General features: G+C 38.9%; 1 protein-coding gene across 1 annotated transcript in view; it reads left to right on the forward strand.

Moving 5' to 3' along the window:
* LOC150085166 (nucleoredoxin-like) overlaps positions 1-22771 on the forward strand; it is a 90304-nt gene that overhangs the window by 36570 nt on the left and 30963 nt on the right. Inside the window, exon 3 of the mRNA XM_090373856.1 lies at positions 20235-20285. Within this exon, the coding sequence (XP_090229982.1) occupies positions 20235-20285 (51 nt within the window). The remainder of the gene's footprint in view (positions 1-20234; positions 20286-22771) is intronic.

A 22771-nucleotide genomic window follows, 5' to 3' on the forward strand; every position in this document is an offset into this window, starting at 1 on the left:
GCAAACACTTATCGTTTTTGCGGAGCCTGTAACTGTCAGCTGTAACAGAGAGGAGATGTGTATGCTCTCTGGATTCCTTGGCATTTCACACCCGAACTGAAGGACTTAATGTGTGTTCCATGTTTTTTTGACAGTATGAGAATAAAGGAGATGCTTTCTCAGAACACATAGTGACCAGAGATGAATTCTTGATTAGGTGTACCATTACACACCAGAAAGGAAACGTGTAAGTTCAGAGTGGTGCCATGTAGATTCACCTTGAAGAAAATCCATTCTCAAGCATCAGCTGGGACAGTGATGGTCATCATATTTCAAGATCGTAAAGGAGAAATTCTGAAACATTATCTGCAGAGAGGAGAAACAGTTATGTGAAAAATACTGTGATGTGTTTCCAAACCATTTAAAGCCAGAAGTTTTATTTTCACCATGTGATTATCACACTTCTTTTGACCACTGAAAGATGCCTTAAAAGGACATCTCATTAGATGAAACATTCAAAATGGCAATGTACAAATAGCTTCAGCACCAAAGAAAAAACTTTCCTTGTGTAATCAAGGCATTATTATAGCATTCAAGAAAGTGTAATTAGCATTAGTTGAGGCATATGATGCAAGAAAGCATGCTTATACAGCATCAGCAAAAAAAAAAAAAAAAAAAAAACTTCACATTTTACCTATCCGGTCACTCCAAATGTTTGTCTATTTCAGTCTTAAATTTATTTAAGCTATCAACTTCCACAACAGATGGAAGTCTGTTCCAGCAATCAACTACCTGCTAGCCAAAGGCACATCTATTTTACAACTATCTTTCCTCAGTTTGAATCTATGCCCCTCAGGCTCTTACTCTGAGCAAGTGGAAGAATCCTGTCAGCATTAGCCTGCTCAAACCATTCAAGGCCTTATACACCTCGATCAGATCACCTCGCAGGTGCCTACAGTCCGGATGCTGCATCTTGCAGAATTTACGCCTCTCTTGGGAAGAACACCAGTCTTGTTGCCCTTCTCTGTACTTGTTCTGGCAACTCTACATCCTTCCTAAAATGAGGCCTCCAGACCTGTATGCAGTACTCAAGGTGTAGCCTGACCATTGCCTTATACAAAGGGAAAATCACCTTGTATCTGCTAGCAAAATTCCTATACAGTGAAACTTATCTTTAACGGACAGCCATGGGGAACGAAAATGTGTCCGTTAGAGAGAAGTGTCCGCTAACAAGAAGTCTGAGGAAGAAAAAAAAAAAAAGAAAGAAAGAAAAATCGTTAAAAGTTTAATGTAAAATTAAATTAAAATATATACAGATTTTGAACAATATTTTTGTAAATAATATACAATTACATACACAAGAGATAAAAGAAAAATCGTTAAACGTTTAATGTAAAATTAAATTAAATTATATACAGATTTTGCACAATATTTTTGTAAATAATATACATACAATTGTGCTATGCATATTATGACTTTATCTTAAGAAAAATGCATACAGTAATCACTTATTTTCTTCTGCACCTTCTTCCGGCTGATAATTTTGTTTTCAACATTTGTTTGGAGTGAAGAAACCATCGAAAGTCCTTCGGTATCTTCTTCAGTGGCGAAAAACATTTTTAAACGATTGATGTGTATGAGCGCTTCTTCTGTTTTCATCGGTGGTTCGTCGTTAATATGTTCTTCGACAGAATGACCTCCTTCCATTTCTTCATCCTCGTGAGGAATTTCTTGAAAAATATCGATGATAATGTCGTTGATATCTAGAGCACCATCTTCTGTAGTGAGGTGTGAGTCTATATCCTTGTAGCCAGGGTCACTTGTAGTGGAAGTATCGTACATTACCAATAGATGTTGAAGTTCTTGTTCTTCTTGGTGCTCCACATTTCTGTTCACAACTTCAATTTTTGCGTTTGAGAAGCCAGACTTTACAAAACAGTTCACGACAGTTTGTTTTCTAATTGCGTTTACTGAAGAGGAAATCCACTGAATCGCATCTAGGATGCTGATTGTCTTTGCAAGGTCACTTGCACATGTTACATCGTTCATGTTTGCAATGAGATGTCTTAAAACACGTTTTCTGTAGTGAAGTTTAAATTTTTTTATTATCCCTTGATCCAAGGGCCGACACTCTGCAGATGTGTTTGGTGGCAGAAAAATGATTTGAATGTTGGACAATTCAATGTGCGGGTGAGATGCAGCATTATCCATGAAAAGAATAATTTTTCTGTTTTGACGAATCATGTTTTGGTTAAAGTGACTTATCCATTCGCTCATGAAATCTCGTGTCATCCACGCTTTTTTATTAGACTTCTAGTCAACATCCAAAAGATTCAACTTTATGCCCTTGAAACAACAAGGATTTTGTGGGTTTCCTATAACAAGAGGTTGTTCAAAGTCTCCCAGCAAATATGCTGGGAGATTTCTAAGGAACGCTTGACTGTACTATTGTGTACAAATATGTACAAAATAGTACAGTCAAGCGTTCCTTAGAAATTTTTCCGCCCTGGCACTTTTCGTTTTTTAGACTCATCGTTTTTACAGGAAGAGCTTTAAAAAAACAACCCTGTTTCGTCACAGTTGGAAATATCCTTAGCTTCAAAATCACGACATAAATCTTCCGATATGACGGTCCACTCTGTTACAACCCCAGTATCAACAGATCCACCTTCACCACTTACGGTTTTCCATGAAATTTTATGCCAAGTTTTGAACTTGTCTAGCCATCCCACAGAAGCTTTGAACTCATTTACTCCCATAGATTTCGCAACCTCCAAAGCCTTTTCCCTAATAATAGGCCCATTAATGGGAATTTTTTTAGCACGTGCACGACAAATTTGAAGTCCAACAGTTTTAGGGAATGATTTTTGAACCTAATCATTTCTGTGTTGCCAAAATGGTTTGAGCAGTTCATTTTTTTTCTTTAGGATGTCGCTTACCTGCGTCTTCCCGATTTTCAATTTTGCAGCGAGATTGCGAACACTGTTTTTTTGCCGATCATACGCATTAATAAATTCGACTTTATCTTTTAAAGTTAAATGTTTACGAGAAGACACTGAACAAAACTGAAACTGAAAAGAAGAAAGGCCGACCATATTTCCCCCCCACCCTGCACACACCTAATTCATCAGAAGTTTAACACATGCCTTAAAATTCTTGAAAAAGGGTTTAGAACTGCGACGTAAACCTTGATAAAATTCAGAGAATCGGAAATAGAAAATAAACACATGATTGAGGCAATACGTGGAAGAAACGTTCCTAGAAAAAGGGCCGTGAGCTCGCCCGCTGTCCGTTATGGGGAGATCAAATTAAGTGCTAATCTAAACGAAACAGTGCAGATTACCTGTCCGCGTCCGTTACAGAGAATGTCCGCTAGACAGAAGCTGCAAACACGTTAAAACCAATGGAGGTGAGTTGGGGAATTTGAAAATGTCCGTTGTAGAGAGATGTCCATTAACGAGAGGTGTCCGTTAGGAGAAGTTTCACTGTATATCATTGACAACACTCCATGACCTGCTCTGGCAGCCTCTCTGCACTGCTCAGAGAACTTCATATCTGACTGCACAATTATCCCCAGGTCTTTTTCATTCTCCACCTCCCTGAGTGTAGTACCACACAGTTGATATATTTCTCTTGGATTACTGCTACCCATGTGCAGTACTTTGCATTTGTCAATGGTAAACTTCATTTGCAACTTCTCAGCCCATCTGCCTAACTTTTCTAGATCCTCTTGCAGTAGCATGCTGCCTTTACTGTCATTAATAACCCTGATAACCTTTATATCATCTGCACACTTGGACATTAATCCTGATATACCTTCATTGATCAAAACACAAAACAACAGTAAGCCCAGCACGAACCCTGGAGGACTCCACTAATAACATTAGTCCATGTAGAGCAGTGTCCATTTATTACCATTCTCTGCCATCTCCCACTTAACTATCCCTTTATCCATCGTAGTAACCTACCCTTAATGCCATACTGCTACAATTTGTGCAGCAGCCTTCCATGTGCAACAGTATCGAAAGCTTCCTGAAATCCAAGTATATGAAACAAAATTATTTTTTGCAGCCAGTTCCTTTGTGACCACATCATAGTATCCAATCAGATTGGTCAGACAAGACCTCCCCTTAACAAATCCATGCTCTGTCTGAATTATTACTGCAGTCTTGTCTCGGTGATCCTGCACCACTTCTTTAACCAGTGACTCCATTATTTTCCCCAGAGCAGGAGTTAAACTAACTGGTCTATAATTATTTGTGTCACCCTTTGAACCAACTTTGTGAACTGGGGATACATTTGGACCTCTCCAGTCAATGGGGGCCTCCCCCGAATCTAAGGATGCTCTCGTAATTATGGCTAAAGGTTTGCATACTTCCCTCGCAGCCTCCTTCAATATAACGGGATAGATTTCATCCACCCCAGGTGCTGTTTTTATATTTTACTTCAACAATTTCTTCTCCACTTTGCTCTCCATTATTACAAAATCATTTAACTCTCTATTAAGAGTTTAGTAAACTTCTGTCCTCCCCTTACAGAATTCCTCATGTGTGAATGTAGATGCAAAATACCCATTCAGTTTGTCAGCTATCTGAGCAGGGTCATCAGCAGTCAAACCACCAATATTAAGTGAACCATTTTGTTGTTTTTCTTTGCTGCATCCTTTGCCAAGGATTTCTCCAAACTCCACTTATCGCTTGGAGCTCTTTGACTTCTCTTTTTGCAACTTGACTTTCTCCAGTCCAATTTTCCGAGCAGTAAGGTAATTTTAATGTTCACAACTCCAGCTGGCTTCCGTTTTCTAGTCACACCGCCCCAGCTGGTTGAGATGCTGAAGTTTTTGAAATTACTAATTACCTCGCACAGATTGTTCATTTACCTACAAGAATACCGGACAATCCTAACCATACAGTCAACAGGCTTGATCTTTTTCTCACAAACAACCCTTCTAAGTACACGGTTGAAGTGAGAGGTCCTTTAGGCACCTCAGATCACACAATTGTCTCTTCTCCAATGGAGCCTTTATCTCATGGCTATTCCCAACCTCATATTGTTTGGCATTACAAGAATGGAAAATAGGATGACTGCGAGATTTATTTTCTTCTTTTCCTTGGTCAGATTAGTGTTTCAAAACTTCTGATGTCAACGTTTGCTCAGATCGTGTCAGTGAAATTATTCTTGTAGGAATGGAATTCTTTATTCCACGCTACACTTTAAAATCTCATCCTTTATCTAAAACTTGGTTTTCCAATAAATGTGCTAAGGCTGTTCAAGAGAAGAATGTTGCATATCGTAATTGGCTTGTTTCTAATTCTTCAGTTTCATTTTCTGCCTACACCAAAGATTGCAACAATTGTAAAGCAGTTATTAATCAGTCCAAACTAGATCGTGAACAGGCAAAGTGTAGAAAACTTGCTTCTTGCCCTAATGGTAGCCGAGCATTAGCATTAGTAGAGGCATATGATGCAAGAAAGCAAGCTTGTTCAGCCAAAAACAAAAAAAAAAAACACCACTCTCATTTCACCCCTCCGTTCGTTCGAAATACATGTCCAGCTGAGCCTTAAATTTGTTTAGGCTATCATCTTCAACAACAAGTGATGGAAGTCTGTTCCACCAACCAGCATTCTGGTCTCTTGCCAAAGCTATTGGCCGCAAATTTTTCCCCCTCTATGTTCCCACCTCTGTCAAAACTAGATGATTCTGTTGTCACTGGCCAAGGATAAAGGTGGCCTGCTAGCATCCCATTTTACTTCCAACTCACATATTAATCATCATGGTAAAACACCTCCCACCATGCTCCATTCAATCCCTCCTGTGGTCTTCTGCCAAAGTGTGTCAGAAGGATTTTGGCGAATCTTGATGCTAAGAAAGCTCCAGATCCTGTTAGTATTTCTCCACTTGTTCTCAAAACCTGTACTATTGTACTTACTCCTGTTTTTTGCTGCCTTGTTTTTACTTTCTTATTCCAAAGGTGTTTTTCCTTCTGCTTGGAAATTTTCTCATATCCAGCCAGTTCCTAAAAAGGGTGACAAATCCCTCCCATCCAATTATCGTCCCACTGCATTTACTTCTCTTTCTAAAGTAATGGAGAAATCAATTAATCACAACTCTTAAACTACCTAGAAACCTTCCGTCTGATCAATGATCGCCAGTATGGATTCCGTCAATGTAAATAAGCTTCTATCTTATTGTTTGCAAACTGTTTTTTGTAATTGGTTACCCAGTTTTCTCTCTGATCGCTCACTGAGGATGATGGTAGATGGCTGTCTGTTTTCTAACTTCTTCACTAATGCTTGTGTCCTCCAAGGTTCAGTTCTTTCCTCCACTCTTTTACTCTTGTATATCAATGACCTTCTTCCATTGACTGGAAATCCTATCCATAGTTTTGCCGATGATAGTACATTGCATTTCACTTTCCGTTTTGAGAAACCTTGCCCTGCCAAATCAGCTTCAACTTTTCGAATATCCGCTACCAATTCCTTAAATGCTGATCTCCAGGTATTTCTCCAGTGGGGCAAGAGACAACTTAGTTGATTTCAATCCTTCTAAAACTCAGTCTTGTCTTATATCTCTTGTCTGTCTGGTCCTTGAGGTTGTCACAGACATTCTCTCAGATATGCCAGACAAGCTGTACTTGCTACCTGGGAGTCTAAAACGCTGATGGAACTGATATTCGGGTGACACTCAAGTCAAGTGGACCCAAATTCGGCAAAGTCCAGACAGTCTGTGACAGCTAAATCCTCTGCTTGCACCTTCACGATGGGGGGACTGTTAGTAATCCTGGGTATAACCTCCATGCACAAGTATGTGGTGGGTGATCACCCAGGTGTGAACCAACGTAAACAGGGGTCGAGGTGTGGCGCCCACACCACATGGAGGAACGCCGCAACTCTATGTTACCAGGCAGTACTAGGTGGAAGATGACTCTCATCAACCGGTGAAATACCACCACTTTGCTTATTGGAGGCTTGAAGTGGTGGAACCTATGTTTAGTCTCTAGAGCTAAGTTACGGTCAACCTTTCCTATCTCTTCCATCATGCAGTATGATTGATGACTTTTGAAGTAATCATGAACGTCATGGGGAGATGCAATATTCCTTACATTTCGAGGGTACAGCTTTAAAACGGTGTTCGCAGGCCACCCGCTAGTTAGTACACCGAACCGAACCTATTGGTAACTCTAGGAGGCTTCCTGATCAGCTAGTATATAATCTTGCTACCTCTACTCTGCCAGATAGTGACTGGAGGGAGTCCGAGTAGTGTGTATGCGGGGAGTATTGTCGAGGCTACGTTATGTCAAGGATCTGGGCATATTCTTACCACGTGTATGCCATATCCAAAAATTTCATTACTTCATACAGCATGTCCCACCCACTTTTTCTCACTATTGAATACACCATAAATTGTCAAACTAATAGAGCAAGCTTTTCTGCGAAAAGATCTAAACCTCCAAGCACTTCCTAATTCATTTCACAAATATACGTGGTCTCAATTCTAATCTTAATGATGTCCATATCCACTTGCAGTCTGCCAAACCCCATGTACTTTTTCTGACAGAATCTCAGTTATCGATTGATTCAACTACTGCTCGTCTCAGATGCCTAAATTATTCGCTCTATGATTCCTTTTGCCTCAAAGGTTGTACTTGTGCATATGTCCGTTCTGATATTCCCTGTCAGAGACTTAGCAGTTTAAAATCTCCTCTCTTTGATCATCTCTGACTTACAATCTCTCTACCTCATTGTGTCAAATTCATCTGTTGTCTCTACCGTTCTCCCAACTCCACTGATCACTTGGAGCTCTTTGACTTCCTCTCTTTGCAACTTGTCTTTCTCCAGTCCAACTTTCCTAACAGTGAGGTGATTTTAATGTTCACAACTCCAGCTGGCTTCCGTTTTCTAGTCACACCGACCCAGCTGGTCGAGATGCTGAGGCATTTGCAATTACTTTTACAAATGACCTTGCAAAGATTGTTCATTTATCTACATGAATACCGGCCAATCCTAATCATACAGCCAATACGCTTGATCTTTTTCTCACAAACAACCCTTCTAAGTACACGGTCGAAGTGAGAGGTCCTTTAGGCACTTCAGATCACAACTTCGTGATTGTCTCTTCTCCAATGGAACCTTCATCTCATGGCTATTCCCAACCTCGTGTTGTTTGGCATTATAAGAATGCAAAATGGGATGACCTGCGAGACTTCTTTTCCTTGGTCGGATTACTGTTTCAGAACTTCTGATGTCAACGTTTGCTCAGATCATGTCAGTGAAATTATTCTTGCAGGAATGGAATCCTTTATTCCACACTCGTCCTTTATCTAAACCTTGGTTTCCCAATAAATGTGCTAAGGCTGTTCAAGAGAAGAATGTTTCATATTGTAATTGGCTTGTTTTTAATTCTTCAGTTTCATTTTCTGCCTACACCAAAACTCGCAACAGTTGTAAAGCAGTTATTAATCAGTCCAAACTAGAGTTCGAACAGGCTAAGAGTAGAAAACTTTCTTCTGTCCTAATGATAGCCGAGCATTCTGGTCTCTTGCCAAAGCTATTGGCCGCAACTTTTGCCCATCTCTGCTCCCACCTCTGTTCAAACCGGATGGTTATGTTGTCACTTCATAATGCTGACTTGCTAGCATCCCATTTTCCTTCCAACTCGTGTATTAATGATCTTGGTAAAACACCTCCCACCATTCCCAACATGCTCCATTCAATGCCCCCTGTGGTCTTCCTTCAAAAGGATGTCAGAAGGATTTTGATGAATCTTGATGCTAAGAAAGCTCCAGGTCCCGATTTTATTTCTCCACTTGTTCTCAAAACCTGTGCTCCTGTACTCCTATTCTTTGCCGCCTTTTTTTCACTTTCTTATTCCAAAGGTGTTTTTCCTTCTGTTTGGAAATTTGCTCATATCCAGCCAGTTCCTATAAAGGGTGACAAATCCCTCCCATCGAATTATCGTCCCATTGCAATTACTTCTACTCTTTCTAAGGTAATGGAAAAATCAATTAACCACCAACTCTTAAACTACCTAGAAACCTTCCATCTGATCAACGATCACCAGTATGAATTCCGTCAGTGTCGATCCACTGGTGATATTCTGGCTTATGTTACCCATTTATGGACTAATTCAATGGAAAAGTTTTCTGAAACACAAGTAGTTGCTCTTGACATCTCAAAGGCTTTCGATCGCGTTTGGCATAAAGGTCTTCTAAACAAGCTTCCATCTTATGGTTTGCCAACTGTTTTTAGTAATTGGTTATCCAGTTTTCTCTCTAATTGCTCAGTGAGGGTGATGGTAGATGGCTCTCTGTCTTCTAACTTCTCCACTAATGCCGGTGTCCCCCAAGGTTCAGTTCTTTCCCCCACTCTTTTCCTCTTGTATATTAATGACTTTCTTCCATTGACTGGAAATCCTATCCATAGTTTTGCCGATGATAGTACGTTGCATTCCACTTTACATTTTGAGAAACCTTATCCTGCTCAATCAGCTTCAACTTCCCGAAAATCTGCTACCAATTCCTTAAATGCCGATCTTCAGGTAATTCTCCAGTGAGGCAAAGACAACTTAGTTGATTTAAACCCTTCTAAAACTCAGTCTTGTCGTATATCTCGCAAAAAGGATTCTTCTGCTCCTATGCTTATCTTTAGTAACACTCCGATTTCTAGGCAAAAGGATATATCTCTTTTGGGGAGTACCCTGACTTCTAATCTCTCTTGGCACAAGCACATTACAAATATTGCTTCCTCTGCATCTAAAAAACTTGGTTTTCTCTTTCGCTCTCGGCATTACTTTTCTTCCAAACAGCTGCTCACTCTGTATAAATCACAAATCCGCCTTGCCATGGAATATTGTTCCCACATCTTGGGTGGTGCTCCCAAAACCTCTCTCAGGCTTCTTGATTCCATTCAGAAGAGGGCAGTTAGGTTAATTAGTGACTCATCTCTAACAGAGTCTCTCCACTCGCTGTCTCGTAGACGTACTGTTTCTGCTGCATGCCTCTTCTATATATACTTCTTGGGCACTGTTCTTCTGAATTGGCTTCTATAATTCCCACTCTCTCTTTCAAAACAGTCCGAAGACGTGCCACCACCAGTCGACATCCATTTACTGTCCCACTTCCAACTCACAGAACCAACTTTTCATCTTCCTCGTTTATTTATTCAACTGCAGTTTTCTGGAACAACCTTCCTTCATACGTATTTCCTGAAAATTACAGTTTACAGAAGTTCAAGGCTAATGTCAACAAATATCTTCTTTCGTCTTTTCAACCTCCAATCCAAGCATGGTACTAAGTACTGTAGGTTCTAATACCTCTTGTGTTTGGGGGTTTTCATAAAAAAAAAAAAAAAAAATCCAATTATGCACTTCTTATATATGTCACACCATGTCTCTGATATTCCAACAATATCTTTTTTTTTTTCATGAAATTTAATTTTATAATAGGGACTACATTTAAAATGGATACATGTGGTATTCTTGTTTGTGAAAATAGAACTTTTATTTAACTTTTGTACATTTCATTTGAATGACCTTTGTACAGAATATGAATAAACTATGTGGTACATGTGAAATAAAGAAATAATAGTTGTCAACTTTCTATTTGTCTCCTTTTAATGAAATTTGGGATGAATCTTTCTAAATGATCCAAATAATAAAATTTCATGAAAATCCCTTCACTGGAAGTGAGCTGTCATCTGAGGATAGATATGAAGAAGATAATATGCTTTTTTTAAATGCTTTTTTTAAATTTTGATGTGATTTCTGTCAGTAATTTCATTATAATTTTTATAGCAGTGCATTATAACTTAAGTTACCAATAAGTAACTTAATAGTTTTTTATAAAAGAAAACTTATTCATAATGTGGTGCCAATATTTTGACTTTTCACATAGTTTACCTGTTCTGTACAAAATGGATGCCACTCGTGTTATAGACAAAAATATAGATTGAAGTTATTAGTACTCATATGTATCATTCACGCTTTAGTTTATTTAAGAACTGTCAAATAACATTAGCAATTTTTTTGAGTTCCTCACTGAAGCTGCTTTGTTTATTGCTAACAACTAGGGATCCAATCCAGGGCTGAATCCTTTGGGAAAGCATGAATTGCTATTTTAGGACATAATAAAATATGTACCTATATTTTATTATGTTCGACTGCATTAATTATCTAATTTATTTGTCTTACTAATTAGTCCAGACTATACCAAGTGAACTAATTAGTGGAGTCACCCAGAGTTCAGTGTTTCGTCCATTGTTGTTTTCTGTATTTGTTTATGATATAGATTATGGTATATCAGGCTTAATGTCCAATTTTGCAGATGATACGAAGGTCGGCAGGGTCGTTAATGACAGTATGCTGCTGCAATATGATTTAGAAAAGTTGAGCAGATGAGCTGAGAGGTGGCAATTGAAGTTGAACATTGACAAATGTAAAGTACTGCATATGGGAAGCAGTAAGTGTGTGGACTACAATGACAGTGGTAGAGAATGAAAAGGACCTGGGGGTATTTGTGCAGGCAGAAATGAAGTTTTCTGAGCAGTGCAGACAGTCTGCAAGAGTAGCTCATGGTGTCTTGTCAATGATATACAGGAATTTTTCTAGCAGTCAAAGGAGGTGGTTATCCCCTTATATAAGGCAATGGTCAGGCCACACCTTGAGTACTGTATATAGGTCTGGAGGCCTCATTTTAAGGATGTAGAGCTGCTGGAACGAGTACAGAGAAGGGTAACAAGATTAGTGAATGGAACAAAGGGTTGCTCTTATGAGGAAAGGCTTAAGTTTTGCAAATTACATTGTCTGGAGACTAGCACCTGCGATGTGATCTGATTGAGGTGTATAAGGCCTTGAATGGTTTGAGCATGCTCAATGCTGATGGGATTCTTCCTTTTCAGAATAATCTCCTGAGAGGACAGATTCAAATTGAGGAAAGACAGTTGTAGGATAGATGTGCGGAAGTTTGCCTTTAGCCAGCGGGTGGTTGATTGCTGGAACAGACTTCCAACTGTTGTTGTAGAAGTTGATAGCTTAAATAGAATCAAGGCAGAACTAGACAAATATTTGGAGCAAGTAAATGGGTGAAATGAGGACTTTTTTTTTTTTGGCTGATGCTATATAAGCTTGCTTTAGCATTAGCATTAGTAGAGGCATATGATGCAAGAAAGGAAGCTTGTGCAGCATCAGCCAAAAAAAAAAAAAAAAAAACCCTTCCACTTCACCCCTCCGTTCGTTCGAAATACCTGTCCAGCTGAGCCCTAAATTTATTTAGGCTATCAACTTCCACAACAAGGGATGGAAGTCTGTTCCACCATCCAAATACCCGCTGGCTAAAGGCAAATTTCCGCACATCTATCCTACATCTGTCTTTCCTCAATTTGAATTTATGCCCTCTCAGGTGATTATTCTGAGCAAGAGGCACTATGCCATCAGCATTGAGCATGCTCAACCCATTCAAGGCTTTGTACACCTCTATTAGATCACCTTGCCGGTGCCTAGTCTCCAGACACTGTAATTTGCAAAATTTAAGCCTTTGTTCGTAAGAGCAACCCTTCGTTCCGTTCACTAACCTTGTTGCCCTTCTCTGTACTCGTTCCAGCAGCTCTACATCCTTCTTGAAATGAGGCCTCCAGACCTGTATACAGTACTCAAGGTGCGGCCTGACCATTGCCTTATACAAGGGAATAATCACCTCCGTTTCCCTGCTAGAAAACTTCCTGTATATCATTGATAAGACACCATGAGATACTCTTGCAGCCCGTCTGCACTGCTCAGAGAACTTCATATCTGCCTGCACAATTACCCCCAGGTCCTTTTCATTCTCTACCACTGTCAGTGTAGTACCACAGAGTTGATACGTTGCTCTGGGGTTGCTGTTTCCCATATGTAGTACTTTACATTTGTCAAGGTTAAACTTCATTTGCCACCTCTCAGCCCATCTGCTCAACCTTTCCAAATCCTGTTGCAGCAGCATAGCGTCAGTAGCATCCTCAACAACCCTGCCAACTTTGTATCGTCTGCAAACTTGGACATTAAGCTTGATATACCATCATCAATATTATTTATAAATACAGAAAACAACAATGGACCCAACACTGAACCCTGAGGGACTCCACTAATAACATCAGTCCACGATGAGCAGTGTCCATTAATTACCACACTCTATCTTCTGCCACTCAACCATTCCTTTATCCATAGCAACAATTTGCCACCAATGCCACACTGCTCCAATTTGTGCAGTAGTTTTCTGTGGGCAATAGTATCAAAAGCCTTTCTAAGATCCAAATATATAATATCAAAGTTATCCCCTGCATCCAATTCTTTTGTGACTACATCGTAGTATCCAATCGAATTGGTCAGGAAAGACCTTCCCTTAACAAAACCATTCTGTGTCTGAACTATAACTGAATTCTTATCAAGATGATCCTGCAGTGCTTCTTCAACCAGTGCTTCCATTAATTTTCCCTGAACAGAAGTTAAACTCACAGGTCTATAATTACTTATGTCAGCCTTTGATCCTCCTTTGTGAATTGGGGTTACATTTGCACATCTCCAGTCTATGGGTACCTCCCCTGAGTCCAAGGAAGCTCTTATGATTATGGCTAATGGATTACTTACTTCCTTTGCTGCCTCCTTTAATATAATTGGATAGATCCCATCCACCCTAGGTGCCTTTCTTGTATTTATCTTCAACAAGTTCTCCTCTACTTTACTCTCAATTATTACAATATTATCTATCTCACTGCCAGTGTTTACTTCATCTATGGCATTCCCCTTCCTGAATAACTCCTCATGTGTGAATGTAGATGCAAAATATTGATTTAGTTTATTAGCTACCTGAGCAGGATCATGAACAGTTGAACCATCGATATCAAGTGTACCAATCTGATTCATCCCTTTCCTTCTAGAGTTTACATAAATAAAGAACTCCTTGCTGTTTTTCTTTGCATTCCTTGCCAAAGATATCTCGTAATCTGCTTTCGCCTGCCTAACCTCCTTTGTAACTTGGTTACAGATCAGCTTATATCTATTATAGGCTTCTGTGTCACATGTTAATTTATAGGTATCCCATGCATTTTTCTTCTCCGCCATATGTCTTATTAGTTCATCTGACATCCATTTAGACCTGATCCTTGAACAATATTTCTTAGTTGGTATGTAAAGCCTAGTAGTTTCCAAGATGTTCTTTGAATGCTTCCCATTTTGAGTTTACTGTTGGTAACATCATCAGTTGGTCCCACTGTATAGAATTTAAATACTGTCTCAGACCATCGTAGTCACCTTTACGAAAGCAATAACCCTTCCCTTTACTCCTGATGGTAGTTACCTCCTTGAGTAAATCCCACTTCAGCACACTGTGATCACTGCCACCTAGTGGTTCCTGTATCTGCAGATTCTTAATGCATGAAGAATCACTACTGATAATCAAATCAAGAGTATTGCTCCCTCTAGTTGCCTCCCGAACATGCTGATTTAGAAAACAATCATCCAATAAATCCACAAAAGCCTTGCTATTGTGTGAGTGACCAACCCACAAATTCCAGTCAATATCTAGGAAATTAAAATCCCCCATTATAAGGCTCTGTGATTTACTGGCCCACTCTATTTCCCTGTACAGTTTCTTATTATACTCATCAGTCATTAGGCCTGTAGCACACTCCTACTCTCAATTTTGATCTCCCCATGCTTATGTCACACCAAACTGACTATACACTGCACTGTCCAGCGATGTTGACTGGCTTCACTTCCTTGGATTTTATGTGTTTCTTAACTAATAGCATAACCCCTCCTCCCTTCCTATCCTGTCTATCCTTTCTGTAGATGTTGTACTCCCCAAATTCCAGTTTTGCATTACTTATATCTGTGCGACACCATGTCTCTGATATCCCAACAATATCCGCCTTTGATGCTTTGAGCAATACCTCAAATTCATCAAATTTATATACCAAACTCCTAGCATTGGTGTACATGCACCTGTTCCTGTTCTTAGCTACCCTAACACAACCCATGTGTTTACTTGTACCCCAATGTCTCCCAGCAGACTCTGAAATATCCTGCATCTTATTTTCCAAGCTGCTGCTCATTCCAACAGAAGCAGTGCAAGAATCACTTTCACCTCTGCCAGTGACTACTGTTAATCTATTAGTCCTTGTATCCCCCCCAATCTAGCAGTTTTCCGACCAACCTAACACTGCCTTGATAGCATCAGCAAACATTCTTGCACCCTTTCTATTTAAATGTATCCCATCCCATCGATGCAGTCTCTCTCTCTCCCCTGTTAACAAGTGCAGACCAGGCTGAAAAAAATTCTACCCCTTGAGCCTTGCACAGTCTTTCCAGGGCCGAATTGATTGACAGTGCTCTCATCATATACTCCCTCCTATCGTGTCTGAGCATAATTGCAGACACATTCAAATTCAACCCTAATTCACGGCTTTTTTTCAACAGTGACCTGTACTTGTTAAGTAATTCTGCCGGTCTCCTACTCCTAATATCATTAGTGCCAACGTGTACAACTGTATCACCTTTTGTGCCCTTAAAAAATGATGTCTGCTCTACAACATCATCAACCTTTGCCCCTGGCAGACATACCCTGGTCCTGTTCCACCTATCCGTTTTTACAAAGCATGTTCCCCGTTTACCTGACAATAGAGTCACCAACAACTACTAGTTCCTTTGGGACCAGCGCATTCTGCCTTGGGTGCTGCCGCTGTGTTGCATGATGCCCAAGTGCAAGCTTTGGCATTGGTGTGGGCAGCTGAGAGCTTGATGGGCCCCCTCACTTTTAATCCTTCGAGGGCATCCACCCTGTCCTTCAAGCTCTTATATAGGCCCATAACAACGCTGAGTTGTCACCTGATTTCGTTACACTCCTTGCTTCGCGCACATACAAAGACATTCCCCATGGCAGTATCATGTCTTGTACCTGACTGCTCCACAAACATCAAGCAAATAGTGCATTTTAAAAGGCTGTGATTCATAGGGCAACTGTCCCCCTCAGTTCTCCTCTTAGCCACAACACTCCCATTAGCTTGAACCTTTTGCTTTGCTGCTCTGGTCTGAGTAATGATTTCGATTTAGTTTCAATAAAATTTAAATATCAGTACAAAATTAAAACCCTAAACTGGTATCCCAACACAGTTATAACGCTATATTTATGTTTCAGTATCGAGTGTTATCTTCGAAATCCCTTTATATGACTTCCGTATCAAGTTAAGTATTAATTATTTATTTTTGCTAATTATTTATGTTACGTAATCTAAGTCGTTATATGTATATAGTTAAAAGTACAATTTAATTGGCAATGAAGTTCAACAAGATTAATAGATTTACTGATTAATTGACAATATTATATTATGTACTATACTATACTAAGCTTATGCTATCTAGTTTGGTTTTGTTAAGGGGAAGTCTTGCCTGACCAACTTGATTGGATACTATGATGCAGTCACAAAAGAACTGGATGCAGGGAATAACTTTGATATTATATACTTGGATCTTAGAAAGGCTTTTGATACTGTTGCACATGGAAGACTGCTACACAAATTGGAGCAGTGTGACATTGGAGGCAAATTGCTGCTATGGATAAAGGGGTGGTTGAGGGGGAGAAGACAGAGAGTGGTAATCAATGGACACTGCTCATCGTGGACTGATGTTATTAGTGGAGTCCCTCAGGGCTCAGTGTTGGGTCCATTGTTGTTTTCTGTATTTATAAATGATATTGATGATGGTATATCGGGCTTAATGTCCAAGTTTGCAGACGATACAAAGGTTGGCAGGGTTGTCAAGGACACTACTGACACTATGCTGCTGCAACAGGATCTGGAAAGGTTGAGCAGATGGGCTGAGAGCAAATGAAGTTTAACACTGACAAATGTAAAGTACTACACATGGGAAACAGCAACCCCAGAGCAACGTATCAACTCTGTGGTACTACACTGACAGTGGTAGAGAATGAAAGGGACTTGGGGGTGGTTGCGCAGGCAGATATGAAGTTCTCTGAGCAGTGCAAACGGGCTGCAAGAGTAGCTCATGGAGTATTGTCAATGATATACAGGAATTTTTCCAGCAGGGATAAGGAGGTGATTATTCCATTGTATAAGGCGATGGTCAGGCCACACCTAGAGTACTGTATACAGGTCTGGAGGCCTCATTTCAAGAAGGATGTAGAGCTGCTGGAACGAGTACAGAGAAGGGCAACAAGATTAGTGAATGGAACAAAGGGGTGCTCTTACGAAGAAAGGCTTAAGTTTTGCAAATTACAGTGTCTGGAGACTAGGCACCAGCGAGGTGATCTGATAGAGGTGTATAAAGCCTTGAATGGTTTAAGCATGCTCAATGCTGATGGGATTCTTCCTCTAGCTCAGAAAAATCACCTGAGAGGGCATAAATTCAAATTGAGGAAAGACAGATGTAGGATAGACGTGCAGAAATTTGCCTTTAGCCAGCGGGTGGTTGGTTGGTGGAACAGACTTCCATCCCTTGTGGTGGAGGTTGATAGCCTAAATAAGTTTAAAGCTCAGCTGGACAGGTATTTTGAACGAACAGAGGGGTGAAGTGGAAGTGGGTTTTTTTTTTTTTTTTTTTGGCTGATGCTGCATAAGCTTGCTTTCTTGCATCAAATGCCTCTACTAATGCTAATGCTAATGCTAGTTCGAGATATTTTGTATCACGTAACAATGGCGGCAATTTACGAACAGTAAATCTACGGATACTTAAGTATCGATTAACTTCCAAATCTCGCTGTCTCAATTCAGAAAAAACTAAGGATCCTGACTAGCTACTTATAGAAAATAATTTGATATAACAATCGGTTAATAAATCGGCTAAATATGGTGAAAAAAAAAAAAAAATCTCTCGTTCAACGGAGCTGCAACTTGTAACATGTGGATTTGATACCCTTACCGATACTAAGTAATACCTACAAAATCTCTTTCTATGTTAAACTTTAAACTAAGTATCGTAACTAGGAATATAAAGCTACTCTAGAAAATAAGTTAATATGCCAATTTAAGCTAATAAAACAGAAAATAAATCAGAAAAAACTTCTTGTTCCAGGAGCGGCAATAACCTACGTCCGCACAGGCTACTCTCGTTGCCAAACGAAAGTAGCCAATCATGATGCTTTCTTGCATCATGTGCCTTTACTAATGCTAATTATTCAAAACTTCCTTTTAATGGTTGTTGAGAGAACTCTTTTTATATATTTGTGGTATGTTATCTATTAAATACACATTTCACAAAAAAAATACGAACCTCTGTATTAAGACAGTCACAGACAAAAAGAAATGTGCATAAATGCAAAGAAAAATGTCACATGGGGTGATGATGTGTTGCCTTGTTGAGTGAAAAACTGCACAGGCTGTTTGACTGCAGTAATCTTAATGAAAAATGTGGGGAAATGTGTGAAGTCTATCAGACTTTGAAAAGGTCTTATTGTGGGTGCATGTTTAGCAGGAGCCATGATTCAAGAAATGAAAGACATAGTTTGTTTCTCAAAAGCATCCATTTTAAAGGTTTTAATGATTGGAAAGCAAGCGGTTCTTCCACATCTCAGAGGATGGTGACCATCAGATTAGAAGAAATCAATTTTCGTCCCTTTACCAAAAAAAGGAGATCTAAAAATTTGCTCAAATTACAGGACTGTTAGCCTAATTTCTCACACTAGCAAGATTCTTCTTAAAATCATATTAAACAAAATCTCAAGAAAACTTGAAGAAGAAATGCCAGAAGAGCAAGCAGATTTCAGAAGGGGTAGAGGAACCAGAGATCAGATCTTAAGTCTACGACTGATTATTGAAAAATGCAAAGAATTCAATATTCTAGTTGTTTTGTATTTTATAGATCATGCAAAAGCATTTTATTATGTTCAATGTGAGAAACTATGGGACACGACTATTATTCCCAATCCACATAATTCAGCTGATTAAGCTACTGTACCAAGAACAGGAAGGAACTGTGAGAACGAACATGGGAAACACAAACCTTTTCACAATAGGTAACAATGTCAGGCAGGGCTGTATTTTGTCGCCTCACCTTTTTAATCTTTATGTCGAATATATCATGTTTAAAGCTTTGGAAGATTTAGAGACTGGCATCAAAATTGGAGGATTGAAGATAAACAACCTTCATTATGCAGATGATTGTGCTAATTTGTAATTCTAAGGATCATCTTAAAAGAAACTCTGAGGAGAGTATGTGAAGCAAATTAGAAAAAAGGATTGTTTCTGAATGTGCGTAAAACTAAAATTATGGTGATTGGTAATAATCTTGTTTCCAGTAAAGTGAAGGTTAATGGGCAAGATATCAAAGAAGTTGATGAATTTGATTACTTAGGGTCAAGAATAAATAAAAATAGTGACTGCTCAAACGATGTAAAGAGACGACAGGCAATTGCTAAAACGTTGGTTGCTGATCTGGTAAAATCATGGAGAGATCATGATCTGCCCCAAAAGACGAAACTGAGAATCATTGATTTGTTAATTTTTCCAGTTGCCACTTATGGATGTGAAGGATGGAATCTGAAAAGAGTTGACAGGAAGAAAATTGAGGCATTGAAATGTGATGTTACAGGAGGGTACCGCGTAGATCTTACTTGAATTGAAGAACAAATGAGTGGGTATTGAATAAAATTGGCAGGCCTAAAATTCATTGCATCAACAAAAGAAAACTCAAGTTTTTTGGTCATATAGTAAGAAGGGAAAACTTTCTGTTGAAGAATATAATGGAAGGAAAAACCGAGGGAAAGAGGTGCAGAGGAAGACCTGCAACTGGGTGGAAGGATGGGATCAGTGAACCTCTGGGCGTGACACTTTGCGATGCTGCTCGTATAGCACATGATCAATGCAGTCAGAGGAATTTGTTGGTGGCCACAACAGCTCCTCAGGAAGCTATGTGACTGGAAGAAAAAGAAGAATATACTGAGCATGTTCAACTAACTAATGTCATCTACTTGGTGAGTGAAACTGATACCAGAGTTACAGTAAATGAGTCAGCCTGTCTGTGCCACTACCTGCACCTGTTTGAAACTGTTGATGCGGCAGAGAAGTGTTGAATGTTGTGTTTATTTTTGACCACTTAGAAATATTTTATCATTTCTCTCCTACAGAAGAAGAAATGGTACTGGATCAGGCCAGTTTTTATATTAATATTGATTTGTTATTGTAAGCAATATACCATTATAAAAAAAATTATTATGTGATTATGTTTTAATGTTACATTCAGTGTTATTGAATCTGGTTTGTATTTTTCTGTTGCAGTGTCCTCCTTGTAAAGCATTTACACCTGTTTTGATAGAAGTCTATAGAAAAGTAAGAGAAAGGGGTCTTAAATTTCAAATAATATTTATCAGTTCAGATCGCAGTGCTGAATCATTTCAGCATTACTTTTCTCTTATGCCATGGTTAGCAGTTCCGTATTCAGAAGAGAAAAGGCGAAGAGAATTGGCATTACTCTATGGGGTTGGAGGCAAGTAAATTTGAAAGTTACTTTGAAGTAAAGTAGGAATTTTATATATATAGTAAAATTTTGTTTTTCTGATTGCATAGGACTTCATTATCAGATAATCAGAAATTCCAAATAGTTTCAGTTATTTTACTTTCAGTCATGAAAGGTTGTTGGAACCTATAATACTGTAATATATTGTAATGGTTTAGGATAAAGAAGTTAACGTTAGACTTGGATTTCTTTTATTGCAAATCTTAGGAAATAAATAAGGTTTTAAACAAAGTGTACAATTTTAAACTATTTCCTTCTCGTCTTAAGAATATTGAATAGTATAATTGGTCATTTTTTAAGTTTTCCTACCAGATGTAAAAGGAGGGATTGTTTTTACAGGGATGGCATGCACTTAAATAGAAGGCACACAAGAATTTGCTAATGCTATCAAGGCTCTGTTAGGTGGATGGGTTGGAAAACTAGTTTGGTTGTGGGGGTACCCAGGTTAATAGTTCAGTGTTCATCCATAAGCAAAGGCGAAATTGATTCTTGCAGTACTTCTCTTTGGGTATACAATATCCTTGAAAGAAGAATAGGGAGGATTTCAAAGGCATCTTGGGGTGGATGTGATCCATTCAAATTATATTAATGAAACTAGCAAAAGAAGTAAGCAAACCTTTAGCCATAATTATAAGAGAATCCTTGGATTCGTGAGAGATGTTACAGACTGGAGATGTGCAAATTTTCCAAGAAAAATAATGGAGTCTCGTTAAAGAAGTAGTGCAAAGTAGTGCAAAACCATCTATACATGAATGGAGTTATATTGTACTGACATCGTACCTCTGTTAAGGTGTGACCTTGTCAGACCAATATGATTCGATACTATGATGCAGTAATAAAGGAACTGGATTCAAAAAATAATTCTCACATTGTATACTAATAGGATTTCCAAAAATCTTTTGATACTGTTGTACATAAAAGGCTGCTGTACAAATTCAAGCAGTGTGGCATTAAAGGCAAGTTACTCTTATCGATAAAAGAATGGTTGAGTAGGAGGAGAGAGTGCTTATCAGTGGGCACTCTTGTTCTTGGACTATGGTTACTAATGGATTCTCCCAGTGTTTAGTTTGAAGTTCATTGTTTTTTTCTATATTTGTTAATGATATTGATTTAGATCTTTTTGCGTATGAGGCAAAAAGATCTAAAAAAATTAGGCTAATGGACAGAGAAGTGGTAGTTGAACCCAGATAAGATATTAATTTAAGTACCACACTTGGGGTAGAGGAGATTGAAAAAGACCTGGTGATATTTTATTTTTTATTTTTTTTATGAAAATTCCAACCACAATAGGTATTAGAATATAGAGCCCTTAGTACCATGTGTGGGTGGAAGGTTAAAAAGATGAAAGAAGACATTTGTTGACATTAGACTTGAATTTCTGTAGATTGTAATTTTCAGGAAATACGTGTGAAGGGAAGTTATTCCAGAAAATGGAAGTTGAAGGTGTAAGTGAGGAAGAAGACAAGTTCTTTCTGTGAGTTCAAAGTCAAACAGTAAATGGACGTTGACTAGTTGCAGCATGTATTCAGACTGGTTTGGAAGAGGGAAGGGAGATTATAGAAACCAATTCAGAAGAATAGTGCCTATGGAAGTATCTATAGAAAAGACATGCAGCAGAAACAGAACGTCTATGAGACAGAAAATGAAGAAACTTCATATGAGATGGGTTATTAATAAACCTAACTACCCTCTTTTGAATTTAATCTGGAGGCCTGAAAGAGAGAGAGAGAGGGAGGGAGGGAGGGAGGGAGAGAGAGAGAGAGAGAGAGAGAGAGAGAGAGAGAGAGAGAGAGAGAGAGAGAGAGAGAGAGAGAGAGTATTGGGACACTTCTCCAGATGTGGGAACAATATTCTATGATGGGTGGATTTGAGATTTGTATAGTGTTTTAGTGAGTAGCTGTTTTAGAAGGAAAGTAATGCCAAAAAGAAAAGAGAAATCCCAGTTCTTTTTTTTTTAGATGCAGAAAAAAGTAGTATTTGTGATGTGCTTATGCCAAGAGAGATTAGAAGTCAGGGTAATCCATAATAGAGATATATGGGTGTGTCTAGAAATCTGAGTGTTATCAAAGATAAACATAGGAGTGGAGGATTCCTTTTTGGTGAGATATACGACAGGACTGAGTTTTAGAAGAATTGAAATGAACTATCTTTGATCCATTGGAGAAATACTTGGAGATCACCATTTAAGGAATTGGTAGTGGATGTTCAAGAAGTTGAAGCTGTTTGTGAAGTTCAGTTCAAGATTTCTCAAATTGGATGGTGAATGCAATATGCCATCATCAGCAAAACTATGGATAGG

Source organism: Mastigoproctus giganteus, chromosome 5, assembly GCF_048544385.1.
Source record: "Mastigoproctus giganteus isolate SK-2022 chromosome 5, ASM4854438v1, whole genome shotgun sequence".
Taxonomy (NCBI): domain Eukaryota; kingdom Metazoa; phylum Arthropoda; class Arachnida; order Uropygi; family Thelyphonidae; genus Mastigoproctus; species Mastigoproctus giganteus.